This window comes from Lithobates pipiens, unplaced genomic scaffold (genome assembly GCF_037356315.1).
Source record: "Lithobates pipiens isolate NorthernLeopardFrog02 unplaced genomic scaffold, aLitPip1_a1.2 Scaffold_1, whole genome shotgun sequence".
NCBI lineage: Eukaryota > Metazoa > Chordata > Amphibia > Anura > Ranidae > Lithobates > Lithobates pipiens.
In genome coordinates, this window is record NW_027507685.1 from 98,638,625 (window position 1) to 98,652,821 (window position 14,197).

Below are 14,197 nucleotides of genomic sequence, written 5' to 3' on the forward strand. Positions count from 1 at the left end.
CAACAATGGGGCACAATTCCTCCCAATGACACCAATGATGGGGCATGAATCCTCCCAATGACACCAACAATTGCTCACAATCCCTCCCACTGACACCAAAGAATTTACTTTTTTTCCTGCTGACCTTCGGGACCTTTTCTACTCCCAATGGTCACAGTCTGGGCCCCCACTAAAGTCTGAAGAACAGTAAACTGGCTCTTTATTTAGAAAGTTTGGAGACCCCTGATCTAGAGCAAGGCAAAAGCAAAAAAATAAAAAACCCTAAAGTGTGGTCCAACTTTCTCCTATCCTCTGATTCCTTTCTGATCTAATAAGCTAGTTACATGCTCCCTATGTTGTAATTAACTTATTAATAACACCATATTGAGTAATAATTCTTTTTTTTTTTTTAAGCTTGAGATAGAGTTTGCTAAATCTGTGTCCCTCCTGGGGAGCTTCAGCCTTTTATTTGTTCTTGTGACCTTTTAAGCGAGATATAGAAAATAAAGGGAAATCCAAATGTTCTTAGTTGTTACTATTATGCCGCATACACACGACTGGACTTTCCGGCAGACTAGGTCCGACGGTCTTCCTGACGGACTTTCGGCGGAGTTCCGAATGACTTTCCGAATGAATGGACTTAGCCACACATGAACGGACTAAGTCCGTTTGAAAGTCCGTTCCTTTTGAACGTGATGACGTAAGACGGGACTAAAAAAGGAAGTTCAATAGCCAGTAGCCAATAGCTTCCCTTGCATCATATTTGGTCCGTCGGACCAGCATACAGACGAACAGTTTTCCTGATAGGAATTGAGTCCATCGGACAGATTTGAAACATGTTCTATTTCTAGGTCCGTCTGATTTTTTTTATGAAAAACTATCGGATTAGCCCACACACGATCGGATTGTTCGACAGACTGATTCCGTCGGACCTAGTCTGCCGGAAAGTCCGGTCGTGTGTACGCAAGATAATAGTAACAAATGGTTCCTTTCCCATTGTGTCTTCGGGATAGAAAATGAAGGGAAATCCTCCCCAAAAAATGCTTACTTGCTGACGTGTGTGTAGTAAGATTGAAATTGGTACCAAGCTCCCATAAATGTCACAGCACCAAGGCATTAAGCATTATATAAAAGAACACATTACCAATGTCCCTTTAGATGTATATTCCTGCTGGACACTGAGTGCTACTCTTTTAAGTGATGATGTTACTAGGTCTGTTTGCTGGTGTTTGCTCTGTAATAAGATTGAATTTGGTGCTGAGCTATTGTAAATGTTACAGCACCATGCCTTAAGTATTATATAAAAGAAAACATATCCCCAACAGCCCTTTGGATGTGCATTCTTGCTGGCCACTGCAGCCTTACTATCACATCTTGTCTTGGCTATGGGACAGTGAAGGGGTATCTTCCCAACAAAAAAAAATCTTCCCCAAAAAAAAAACTGACAGGGGTTATAACCCTCTCATACACTATCCAAAATGGGAAAAAAAAGAAAAAAAAAGTTTGCCTTTAGTTTCACTTTAAGTGATGGATGTACATTGTCTAGATAAGACTGTTCATACTACATACCTTCTCTCCTCTGTTTGACAGTGCTGCTTCCATGTCACTTTTTAGATGCACTGGGGGAGCAGCGTAGGGGAGCCTGCAGTGCATCTGCCCACACTGTACCTGACCTGTACAGGAACATAGAACAATCTCAACACATAGAACAGGTTGACACTGAACATAATAGTGTAAAATAACACTGTAACAAACCCAAGTATGCTACTGACCCCAAGAAGCAAATAATAAGTCGCGTAGATCATCACTGGATCACCAGTGGTGTTAAAGAGTGCCATTTAAAGTCCAAGTCAAGCTTGTGCAAATATCAGAAATGGATCCTTCAGCAGCAGTGGCTGCAATACTCACCATACTTCCGGTTATAGGGACACTTGCAGACCAATTAGCGATCCAGCGATGTTCCTCTCCTACGACGCCCTGCATCACCCAACCCACTTCCGGTGAGCCCAGGGCATCAAAGTTCTGCTGCCACCCTGGACTGGAGAATGCTGCAGAATATGGTGCAACATCATTACATGGAGATACTCATCAGAATCCATCACTTTCCCACCGACGGAGGAAGAAAAGGGCAAAGAACATCTGTGACATCAAGCAACTAGACTGAAGACACCTAAAAAAAAGGCTGTTCATGGCTCCACACTCCACATGTTGAGGACACACGTATCATGTCATGTTGGACATTGAGGGACATCAAAGGATACATTCTCTGGCTCCCATGTTATGCTTGACCCCCATTGATCCCCCGGGTGGTCTTTGCTGGTTTCTTTCTTTCAGCTCCTGGGACAGACACACCTGTGGGTTATTTGGCTGTTGAGTGGTTGTCTTAGTCCATATATACACTGCATTTACATCTACTCCTGAAGAAGCAAGCAGTTACTTGCGAAACACGTAGAGTTTATGATGCCTGTGTATTACTGTATATAAACAATTCCAATATATGTATGTGGCCAAAATAATAATCCACGCCAGCCCATATAGCACACTGCTCTGCGCTCTTGGGTGTTTAAATGCAAAATTTAAAATTTACGCGGTATCCCACCTATGTGAGAAACCTACTTTTCAGCTGCTGCTTTTTTTAAAAAACATAAACATATAAAAAATACACAAAACCTGTAACTCAGAATAAAATAAAAGTCCACTTTTTATGTATAGCAGCGCATGCACATTTTTCACAAAACATGCGTTAAAGTAGAAGTTCAGTTCAGTGTCCAGAGAGCAGGGTGCTTTGTTCTATCCACTCGCTTTGTGATTGAAATACAGCTTCCACCATATAGATCACCACTTGTGGGGTGTATCCAGGATAAGATGATGGGAATTTGCAATAAAGTCCTCTAAGGTCCTTCACTGTACAGTAAATGTTTGACCTGGAATGTGGAGTGAGCAAACCGGTGCAAACAGACTATAAGCCGATTTCCAATAAGGGAGATAACTAGTGGCAAAAGGAGGAAGCTGCATTGGCATTTTGAAGGCTTGTTTGTTTCATGCGTTCGGTGAGTGCATCCCCATAGGGGGTCTTCTTTTGTTCCACAAGTGGTGATCTATATGGTGGAAGCTGTATTTCAATCACAAAGCGAGTGGATAGAACAAAGCACCCTGCTCTCTGGACACTGAACTGAACTTCTACTTTAACGCATGTTTTGTGAAAAATGTGCATGCGCTGCTATACATAAAAAGTGGACTTTTATTTTATTCTGAGTTACAGGTTTTGTGTATTTTTTATATGTATATGTATGTGGCCGCTTGGTATTCTGTATCTATCACTGCCAAGTGGCTTGGCACCTTTGTTTATGTATCCCGTATACAATGAATGTTATACATTTTTAATACATTAATAAACTATGTTTACTTTGTATACTCTTATTGACCTTTTTGTGCTCACTTCATTCAAAGTCCCACGGGCGCTATTCTTTGTTGTTGTATTTAATTTAGGGATGGAGGTGTGTCACTGGCAACACCAGACCATTTTCTCTTAGTATATAGAAGGACAGTAAACTGGCCCCTTGTTTAGAAAGTTTGGAGACCCCTGTACTTGATTAACTGCTTCCTGAACTAGAGTAGAGTAGCTAGGGAACGACAACTCTGAACCCAGAAGAAACGTAACACAGGTCACTTCCGGGTTCATTAGTCGAAGAGGGGTCCAGAACCGATATTCGCTGAACACCTCCTTCTCTAAATTTTACAGTGGTTTACCTTGATCCTGGGCTCCCCAGAGAAACGGGAGATCCCAGGAACCACCGGAGGGGGATGGCACTTTTGGTGCCTTGTAAAAAGTGATTGGTCGGCTGTGAAAAGTATGTAACTTGCTGTTTCCCTAAAAATGTGTCACAGATCAGCTGCGGAGCTGATCTGTGTCTCACCTTTACTGCAGTGGGTCGGCTGGCATCTGTTGTTCCACTGTCAGGTGTTCAGCTCTGTGCACTCTGCAGCTATGGGTGTCGCCGTTCTTCACCTGTTGCTTAATATATGTTTCCTTCCTGCTACTTCCTGTCCAGCCCCTCATGTGCTTCTCTATTTAAATCCCTTCCTAACCAGTCACCATTGCTTGAGCAACGTTTGTTTCTGAAGCTCCCCTGTGTAACCTGTTTTACCTGACTTCTCATGAACTGATCTTTTGTGTATTGACCTGGCTTTTTCTGATTACGTTGTCTGCAGCCCGCCCTGACCTTGGCTTACTATCTGGCTCTCCTTGCTTCATCCATCCATCCTTGTCTACAGTGTCTTCTGGTACTTCCCTAAGCGAGCAGGGTGAACCCGGGGGTCGTGACCTGGGGTCAGCACGCAGCTAAGTCCAAACCTTTGTGAGAGGGTCCCTGGCGGAACACCGGCTGGCTCTTAGATTCCACTCCCTGGGGGATCCCGTGTCACCTGCTCGCCTGTGGGTTCACTGTAAGTAGTACCGTGACAAAATGTTCATGCTGGTTTAGTGTTTCTTTTGCAATGTTATAAATTAGAATAAAAGTCTTACTTACTTTCTATATATCCGTGTAATGTGACCATCCTAGCTCTTTCTGGACTGCTGAAGGGGGAGAAGTGAATGTCGTCGGACAGGGAAGAGGTGAGACGAGTCGGGTTCTGCCCCGGTGGAGGTACTGAATGCTGTGGGGTGTGCTTTTTATGTCGGGCTCTGCAGTTCTGAAACCAAACCTGGAGATTGCAAATGTCAGGAAAACTTTATTGATGGCACATTGTATGAAGCAATAAAACAATAGCACACATACAATAAAATCTAAAGACCCAACATACATGGTAATTCAGTTGCACTAATATTGTAGGGTTTTCCTTTTCATCACTTATCTGTGGCCAAAGGGGCATAAAAGAATGATTCCAATGACTCTACCCTTTATCCTAAAATGAGTAAAAAATGTATTATTTTGGGGATTTGTTATGGAATGGGAAATAAAGATATATTCTGTTCTAAGAAGCCTCTACTGTGCTTTTCACTGGTTTCATGGTGGTTTTTGTACATTTTGGGCCATCTCACCTTAACCTGGGCCATGAAGATAAATTCTAGGAAGGCTCCGCTGTGTTTCTCACTGGTTCGATGGTGGGTTTGTTTTACTTTTGGGCCATCTCCTCATAACCTGTGTAATGAAGATACCTTCTAGGAAGGCTCCGCTGTGTTTCTCACTGGTTCGATGGTGGGTTTGTTTTACTTTTGGGCCATCTCCTCATAACCTGTGTAATGAAGATACCTTCTAGGAAGGTTCCGCTGTGTTTCTTCAATGGTTTGTTGATGTTTTTTTTTTTTTTTGTACTTTTGGGCCATCTCACCATAACCTGGGCCATGAAGATACCTTCTAAGAAGGCTCTGCTGTGCTTCTCACTGGTTCAGTGGTGGGCTTGTTTTACATTTAGGCCATCTCATTATAACCTGGACCATGAAGTTACTTTCTAAGAAGTCTCTGCTGTGTTTCTCAATGGTTCAGTGGTGGGTTTGTTTTACCTTTGACCCATCCCACCATAACCTGGGCCATGACAATACCTTCTAGGAAGGCTCCGCTGTGTTTATCACTGGTTCAGTTTAACTTTTGGGCCATCTCACCATAATCTGGGCCAAGAAGGCTCCTCTGTGTTTCTCAATGGTGCAGCTATGGGTTTGTTTTATCTTTGGGCCATCTCACCATAACCTGGGCCATGAAGGTACCTTCTAAAAATGCTCTGCTGTGCTTCTCTCATGTTTGGAGGTGTTTTTTTTTTTTTACTCTTGGGCCATCTCACCATAACCTGGGCCATAAAATTACCTGCTCTGCTGTGCTTCTCACTGGTTCGGTGGTGTTTTTTGGGGTTACTTCTGGCCCACCTCACTATAACTTGTCATGGTATACTTTCTTGTTGGTCCCAAAGCCTACTCCATAGAAGCCATGGTCTCCATAAAATGCACTGATGATGGCCAACAAGCCTGAAACAGCCATGGTGATGCAATTTTTGGTGGGCATGGTGAAAGGTTGGTGTTGCTTTCTTAAAGGACAGAATCAAGATAGAGGAGATAGGAGCAGAAATTTCTATACTATCTTGTTGATCCCAAACCCTACTCCATAAAAGCCATGGTTTCCATACAATGCATTGATGATAAAGCCTAAAATAACCACAGAGCCACAGTGATTGGTGGGCATGGTGAAAGGCTGGTGTTACTGTCTTAAAGGACACACGTAAGACAGGGGAGATAAGAGCAGGAATGGTTATACTACTGTACAAAAATTTGGGAAAAAAAATACTGCGCTAAAGAAATCTCTCAACAATAAGTCTAAATATCTAAAGGCTGTGATTGATACGATGTGATACACACCTATAAAGCATATAAGTCAGGAATTTCAACCGCGCTCACAATTACAAAAATCTAAAAAAATATATCTAAAACCTATAACAGAATAATATGTATACACTATAACTAGTCAAAAATTATAATACAAAAACCCAACTAAGTGAATAATAAAAATATACTTTATAACTCATACAATAATCAAGTGTACAAAAATATATATATATAAAGTACTCAAAAATTATATATAAGCAACAGTTCCTCATAAAAACGTAGTCATGAGCATACAGTGGTAAAGTGCACAGAATTTTTGTGAACAATCAGAAATATTATGAATAGAGTGCTCAAAAATTATATATAAGAAAACAGTTCTTCATCAAGATGTAATCGTGGGCATAACAGTCCAATAATCATAAGTGTTTCTTCTCAAGAAATCCTATGCAGGTGCAAGAGAGAGAATTTCCTTCACCAACACCGTGCTGATAAATGGTAAAAATGTGCGCTTACCAAATCCCAGAATCAGAAAGGCATTTGATATCAGAAATCTTAGGGGTCATCACACAGGGACATCACCTCGTTTTCACGTGGTTGGACTATTCATAAAAGGCAAGCAAAGACTCCCATAGCGTAAAACCGTAAACCAAAATCTTTTATTCCATAATAAAAAACATACTCACAAACATAAAGGTCAAATCAGCCTTAAGAAAAGCCGGTCGGCAAAGCGAACGCCCAAATGCCCCAGACGATGCCACATATGGTGAAACGTACGTAGGGTGGTCTTGACGTGCTTGACGCAAATCACGTGACATTTGGGCGTTCACTTTGCCGGCCGGCTTTTCTTAAGGCTGATTTGACCTTTATGTTTGTGAGTATGTTTTTTATTATGGAATAAAAGATTTTGGTTTACGGTTTTACGCTATGGGAGTCTTTGCTTGCCTTTTATGAATGGTCCAACCACGTGAAAACGAGGTGATGTCCCTGTGTGATGACCCCTAAGATTTCTGATATCAAATGCCTTTCTGATTCTGGGATTTGGTAAGCGCGCATTTTTACCATTTATCAGCACGGTGTTGGTGAAGGAAATTCTCTCTCTTGCACCCGCATAGGATTTCTTGAGAAGAAACACTTATGATTATTGGACTGTTATGCCCACGATTACATCTTGATGAAGAACTGTTTTATTATATATAATTTTTGAGCACTCTATTCATAATATTTCTGATTGTTCACAAAAATTCTGTGCACTTTACCACTGTATGCTCATGACTAAGTTTTTTATGAGGACCTGTTGCTTATATATAATTTTTGAGCACTTTATATATATATTTTTTTGTACACTTGATTATTGTATGAGTTATAGAGTATATTTTTATTATTCACTTAGTTGGGTTTTTGTATTATAATTTTTGACTAGTTATAGTGTATACATATTATTCTGTTATAGGTTTTAAGCCTCATGCACACGAGACGCAGTTAAACGCGCGTTCAGATGCAGTTGGACAGTTTTTTCAACTGCACCTGAACTCATTCAATGTTATCCTATGTGTCCATGCACACAGTCTCGTTTTTTTCCGTTTATATGCAGTTGCGTTTAATCTCGTTTTTCCAGAAGCAAAAAAATGCGTTCAGAAACAAAAATTTCTGCGTTTCAGACGCAAAACGCGGCAAAACGCGGTAAAACGCGGCAAAACGCCGCTACCGCGTTTAGCCGCGTTTGCGTTTATATGCGTTTTTAAAGGTGACCTTTTTTTTTACATTAAAAATCTCAAAAATGATTGCAAATGATGAAAAACCATTAGAAAAATATTTTAAACAATTGCAATTGCAAGTGGACAATCCACAACTTGTGGCAAGTGACGTGGCAAGTGGACAATCCACAACTTGTGGCAAGTGACATGGCAGGTGGCAAGTGATGTGGCAAGTGGACAATCCACAACTTGTGGCAAGTGACGTGGCAGGTGAAGTGGCAAGTGACGTGGAAAGTGGACAATAGACAACTTGTGGCAGGTGACGTGGCAAGTGACCTGGCAGGTGACGCGGCAAGTGACTTGGCAGGTGACGTGGCAAGTGGAAAATCAACAACTTGTGGCAGGTGACTGGCATGTGACGTGGCAAGTGGACAATAGACAACTTGTGGCAGGTGACGTGGCAAGTGACCTGGCAGGTGACGCGGCAAGTGACTTGGCAGGTGACGTGGCAAGTGGAAAATCAACAACTTGTGGCAGGTGACTGGCATGTGACGTGGCAAGTGGACAATCCTTAACTTGTGGCAGGTGACGTGGCAAGTGGACAATCCACTTGTGGCAGGGGACGTGGCAAGTGACGTGGCAAGTGGACAATCCACTTGTGGAAGGTGATGTGGCAAGTGACGTGGCGAGTGGACAATCCACAACTTGTGTCAGGTGACGTGGCAAGTGGACAATCCACAACTTGTGGCAGGTGATGGGGCAAGTGATGTGGCAAGCGGACAATCCACTTGTGGAAGGTGATGTGGCAAGTGACGTGGCGAGTGGACAATCCACAACTTGTGTCAGGTGACGTGGCAAGTGGACAATCCACAACTTGTGGCAGGTGACGTGGCAGGTGACGTGGCAGGTGAAGTGGCAAGTGACGCGGCAAGTAGACAATCCACAACTTGTGGCAGGTGATGTGGCAAGTGACGTGGCAGGTGATGTGGCAAGTCACGTGGCAAGTGGACAATCCACAACTTGTGGCAGGTGATGTGGCAAGTGACGTGGCAGGTGACGTGGCAAGTGATGTGGCAAGTGGACAATCCACAGCTTGTGGCAAGTGACGTGGCAAGTGGACAATCCACAACTTGTGGCAGGTGACGTGGCAGGTGACGTGGCAGGTGAAGTGGCAAGTGACGCGGCAAGTAGACAATCCACAACTTGTGGCAGGTGATGTGGCAAGTGACGTGGCAGGTGATGTGGCAAGTCACGTGGCAAGTGGACAATCCACAACTTGTGGCAGGTGATGTGGCTGGTGACGTGTCAAGTGGACAATCCACAGCTTGTGGCAGGTGGCATGGCAGATGACGTGGAAAGTGGACAATCCACATCTCGTGGCAAGTGACGTGGCAGCTGACGTGGCAAGTGACGTGGCAAGTGGACAATCCAAAACTTGTGGCAGGTGACGTGGCAGGTGACGTGGCAAGTGACGTGGCAGGTGACGTGGCAAGTGATGTGGCAAGTGGACAATCCACAGCTTGTGGCAAGTGACGTGGCAAGTGGACAATCCACAACTTGTGGCAGGTGACGTGGCAGGTGACGTGGCAAGTGAACAATCCACAACTTGTGGCAGGTGACGTGGCAAGTGACGTGGCAGGTGATGTGGCAAGTGACGCGGCAAGTAGACAATCCACAACTTGTGGCAGGTGACGTGGCAGGTGACGTGGCAAGTGAACAATCCACAACTTGTGGCAGGTGACGTGGCAAGTGACGTGGCAGGTGATGTGGCAAGTGACGCGGCAAGTAGACAATCCACAACTTGTGGCAGGTGATGTGGCTGGTGACGTGGCAAGTTGACAATCCACAGCTTGTGGCAGGTGGCATGGCAGATGACGTGGAAAGTGGACAATCCACATCTCGTGGCAAGTGACGTGGCAGGTGATGTGGCAAGTGACGTGGCAAATGGACAATCCACAATTTGTGGCAGGTGACGTGGCAGGTGATGTGGCAAGTGGACAATCCACAACTTGTGGCAGGTGATGTGGCAAGTGATGTGGCAGGTGATGTGACAAGTGGACAATCCACATCTTGTGGCAAGTGACGTGGCAGCTGACGTGGCAAGTGACGTGGCAGGTGACGTGGCAAGTGACATGGCAAGTGGACAATCCACATCTCGTGGCAAGTGACGTGGCAGGTGATGTGGCAAGTGACGTGGCAAGTGGACAATCCACAACTTGTGGCAGGTGACGTGGCAGGTGATGTGGCAAGTGACGTGGCAGCTGACGTGGCAAGTGGACAATCCAAAACTTGTGGCAGGTGACGTGGCAAGTGACGTGGCAGGTGACGTGGCAAGTGATGTGGCAAGTGGACAATCCACAGCATGTGGCAAGTGACGTGGCAAGTGGACAATCCACAACTTGTGGCAGGTGACGTGGCAAGTGAACAATCCACAACTTGTGGCAGGTCACGTGGCAAGTGACGTGGCAGGTGAAGTGGCAAGTGACGCGGCAAGTAGACAATCCACAACTTGTGGCAGGTGATGTGGCAAGTGACGTGGCAGGTGATGTGGCAAGTCATGTGGCAAGTGGACAATCCACAACTTGTGGCAGGTGATGTGGCTGGTGACGTGTCAAGTGGACAATCCACAGCTTGTGGCAGGTGGCATGGCAGATGACGTGGAAAGTGGACAATCCACATCTCGCGGCAAGTGACGTGGCAGCTGACGTGGCAAGTGACGTGGCAAGTGGACAATCCAAAACTTGTGGCAGGTGACGTGGCAAGTGATGTGGCAGGTGACGTGGCAAGTGATGTGGCAAGTGGACAATCCACAGCTTGTGGCAAGTGACGTGGCAAGTGGCCAATCCACAACTTCTGGCAGGTGACGTGGCAGGTGACGTGGCAAGTGAACAATCCACAACTTGTGGCAGGTGACGTGGCAAGTGACGTGGCAGGTGATGTGGCAAGTGACGCGGCAAGTAGACAATCCACAACTTGTGGCAGGTGATGTGGCTGGTGACGTGGCAAGTGGACAATCCACAGCTTGTGGCAGGTGGCATGGCAGATGACGTGGAAAGTGGACAATCCACATCTCGTGGCAAGTGACGTGGCAGGTGATGTGGCAAGTGACGTGGCAAGTGGACAATCCACAATTTGTGGCAGGTGACGTGGCAGGTGATGTGGCAAGTGGACAATCCCCAACTTGTGGCAAGTGACGTGGCAAGTGGACAATCCACAACTTGTGGCAGGTGCCGTGGCAAGTGACACGGCAAATGCAAGTGTACAACTGCTCTCTATGCTGCTGCTGCTCACTCTGATCAAAATAGCAGAAATAGTTAAAAAAAATGCTTTGAGAGCTTGGGGAGGGTCTACATGATGTTATCTTTATAAACGCGTCTAAACGCAAACGCGTCTAAACGCGTCTAAACGCGACATGCAAACGCGGCAAAACGCGCGTTTCTAAACGCGCGTTTCAGCTTTTTTTTAACAGAGGTTTCATCTGCGTCTCGTGTGCATGAGGCCTTAGATATATTTTTTTAGATTTTTGTAATTGTGAGCGTGGTTGAAATTCCTGACTTATATGGTTATACTACTTCTACTACTACTTTTGGTCCCAAACTCTACTCCATAAAAGCCATGATCTCCGTACAATGCACTGTTGTTGGCCAACAAGCCTGAAACAGCCATGACACCGTAATGATTGGTGGGCATGGTGAAAGGTTAATGTTGAGAAGATAGAAGCAGGAGTCAGTAAGATGAGAATGGGGGGAGAGGACAAAAAGATTGACATGTGGAAGAGAGAGAAAGAAGCAACAAGACTGGATTGTGGAGAAGGGAAAAGGCAGTAAAACCATACTGTGGAAGATGGGACAGGAGACAATGTTGTTGGATAGTGTAGGGTAGATATAGGGATTTATCAAGATTGGATTGTAGTCATATATATATGTCCTCTGCTTCTTTGTTGGACTATACAGTATATCCTATCACAATCCAATCTGTGAAAGGATCCCTAAACATGGATTTATGATGGAATTGGCCACGATAATACCATCCAAAAAGGCTCTTATGTGCCTTCTACTGGTTCAGTGGTGGGTTTTTTGGTTACCTTTGGATCATCTCACCATAACCTGTCAGAGGTATACTTTCTTGTTGGTCCCAAGACCTACTTCATAGAAGCCATGGTTTCCATACACTGAACTGATGGTGGCCAACAAGCCTTAAAAAGATGTATAAAAGCTTGGAATATATAGCTCTATAACAGTGGCGGCCCGCCCATAGGGGGCGCCCGGGCGCCGCCCCCCCTCCCCCTAGGTGTAAAAAAAGTAAAAAAAAAATAAAATAAAAAAAAAGTTAAAATAAAATGGGCCCTTTAAGACATTTAAAAAAAAAAAACGTCATTTAACAATTTAACATAGTGTACTGTGGCGCCGGTCACAGTGCACTATGAGAAGCGCCACGTCGATGCAATCACAAGATTGCATCCAAGGCGCTTCATTTGCGGGTTAAAAACCCGCCTTGCGGCGCACTGCAGAACGCTGACTAGCTTCCGCCCGTAAAATCACTGTGATTCTACGGGCGGGAGCATTGTCATTCTTAGACAGGCAGGTCACTTCCGGCTTTCGGCTGCTTCACGAAACCCGGAAGTGACGTCGGCAGCTCCGTTCCTCAGCCCGAGCGGAGCTGCAAGACAGTGAGGCAGGAGGTGAGTTACCGCATAAAGGCTTTCTAGTTTCTACTTTTTTGAGAATGTTCATGCATTTAGCTGAATGAATAGAAAAAAAGCTTTCACAGCCAGAAAGGTTTCCCCAGGCCAGGCGACTTTTGCCGTGGCCAATCAGAGAATGAGCTCTGAAGGGGGAACTCCACGCCAAATTTCAGAAAAAAAATTTGACGTGGGTTCCCCCTCCGAGAGCATACCAGGCCCTTAGGTCTGGTATGGATTCCAAGGGGAACCCCCTACGCCGAAAAAAAAAGAAGAACGGGCGGCGGCGGCGGCGACAGAAGACCGGGCCACCGCCTGTAAAAGAGCTATAAGAAGGCGCGGTGGCCCGGCAGAAGAACCGAAGAGGGGGACAAGACCCCCGAAGTCGGAAGAAGAGGCCGGCGGCGAGGAAGAAAGCCGGGCTCCTCCGCTAGCAAAAGAGCTACAAGAAAATAGCGGAGGAGTCCGGCGAGAAGACCCCCGAAGACGGAAGACCCCCGGAGCTGTGCAATAAAATATTTTAACCCTGTGTTGTGTTTTTTTGTACTTTTTTTCACAGGTGAATGGGTAGGGGTACATTGTACCCCATGCTCATTTACATAGGGTGGGGGGCCGGTATCCGGGGCCCCCTTACTAAAGGGGGCTCCCGGATTCCGATAAGCCCCCCGCCCGCAGACCCCGACAACCAACGGCCAGGGTTGTCGGGAAGAGGCCCTTGTCCTCATCAACATGGGGACAAGGTGCTTTGGGGTGGGGGGGCCGCATGCCCCCCCTCCCCCAAGGCACCCCCCATGTTGAGGGCACGCGGCCTGTATTCGGCTCAGGAGGGGGGGCGCCCGCTCGTCCCCACCCCCTTTCCTGGCCGGCCGGGCAGCGTGCTCGGATAAGGGTCTGGTGTGGATCTGGGAGGGACCCCCACGCCGTTTTTTTGGCATAGGGGGTTCCCCTTGGAATCCATACCAGACCTAAGGGCCTGGTATGCTCTCGGAGGGGGGAACCCACGCCAATTTTTTTTTCAGATTACATAAGGGGAGTGGTTTATGAGAAGTGGGAGGGGCCACCATGATGGGCGGGGTCATGATGGGCGGGGTCATGATGGGCGGGGTCTGGCTCCCCCCCATCCAAAAACTTCACCAGCCGCCACTGCTCTATAATAATAATCTGGATCTGTGCTGTAAGCAAAAAGGTTCTAGGTGTACAGTTGGCCAAAGGACCCAAGAAGCATTATGTGAAAGGCTCAGCCCACTATCCTAAAATGAGGAATAATGCTTTTATTTTTTGGGATTTGTGAATGAGACATGTGAATACTTTCAGTTCTATCAAGGCTCTACTGTGCTTACTGCCTTAAAACACAATAAGATAAAGAGATACACATCCAATTGGTTTACTATCCAATAATCCCATAGTACTCCATAGAAGAAATCTTAGCCCTTGTACACACGGTCGGAGATTCCGACAACCAAATCCGTCTGAGTAATTCCGACGGATTAATTCCGGAAGAGGTCCGGAAGTCATGTTGCATACACACGG

The 14,197-nt window shown here is 45.7% G+C and overlaps 1 protein-coding gene across 1 annotated transcript in view; it reads right to left on the minus strand.

Moving 5' to 3' along the window:
* LHX6 (LIM homeobox 6) overlaps positions 1–14,197 on the minus strand; it is a 225,316-nt gene that overhangs the window by 4,831 nt on the left and 206,288 nt on the right. The window contains exons 7-8 of the mRNA XM_077467001.1: positions 4,509–4,683; positions 1,549–1,652 (exon numbers count right to left, since the gene is read on the minus strand). Of these exons, the coding sequence (XP_077323127.1) occupies positions 1,549–1,652; positions 4,509–4,683 (279 nt within the window). The remainder of the gene's footprint in view (positions 1–1,548; positions 1,653–4,508; positions 4,684–14,197) is intronic.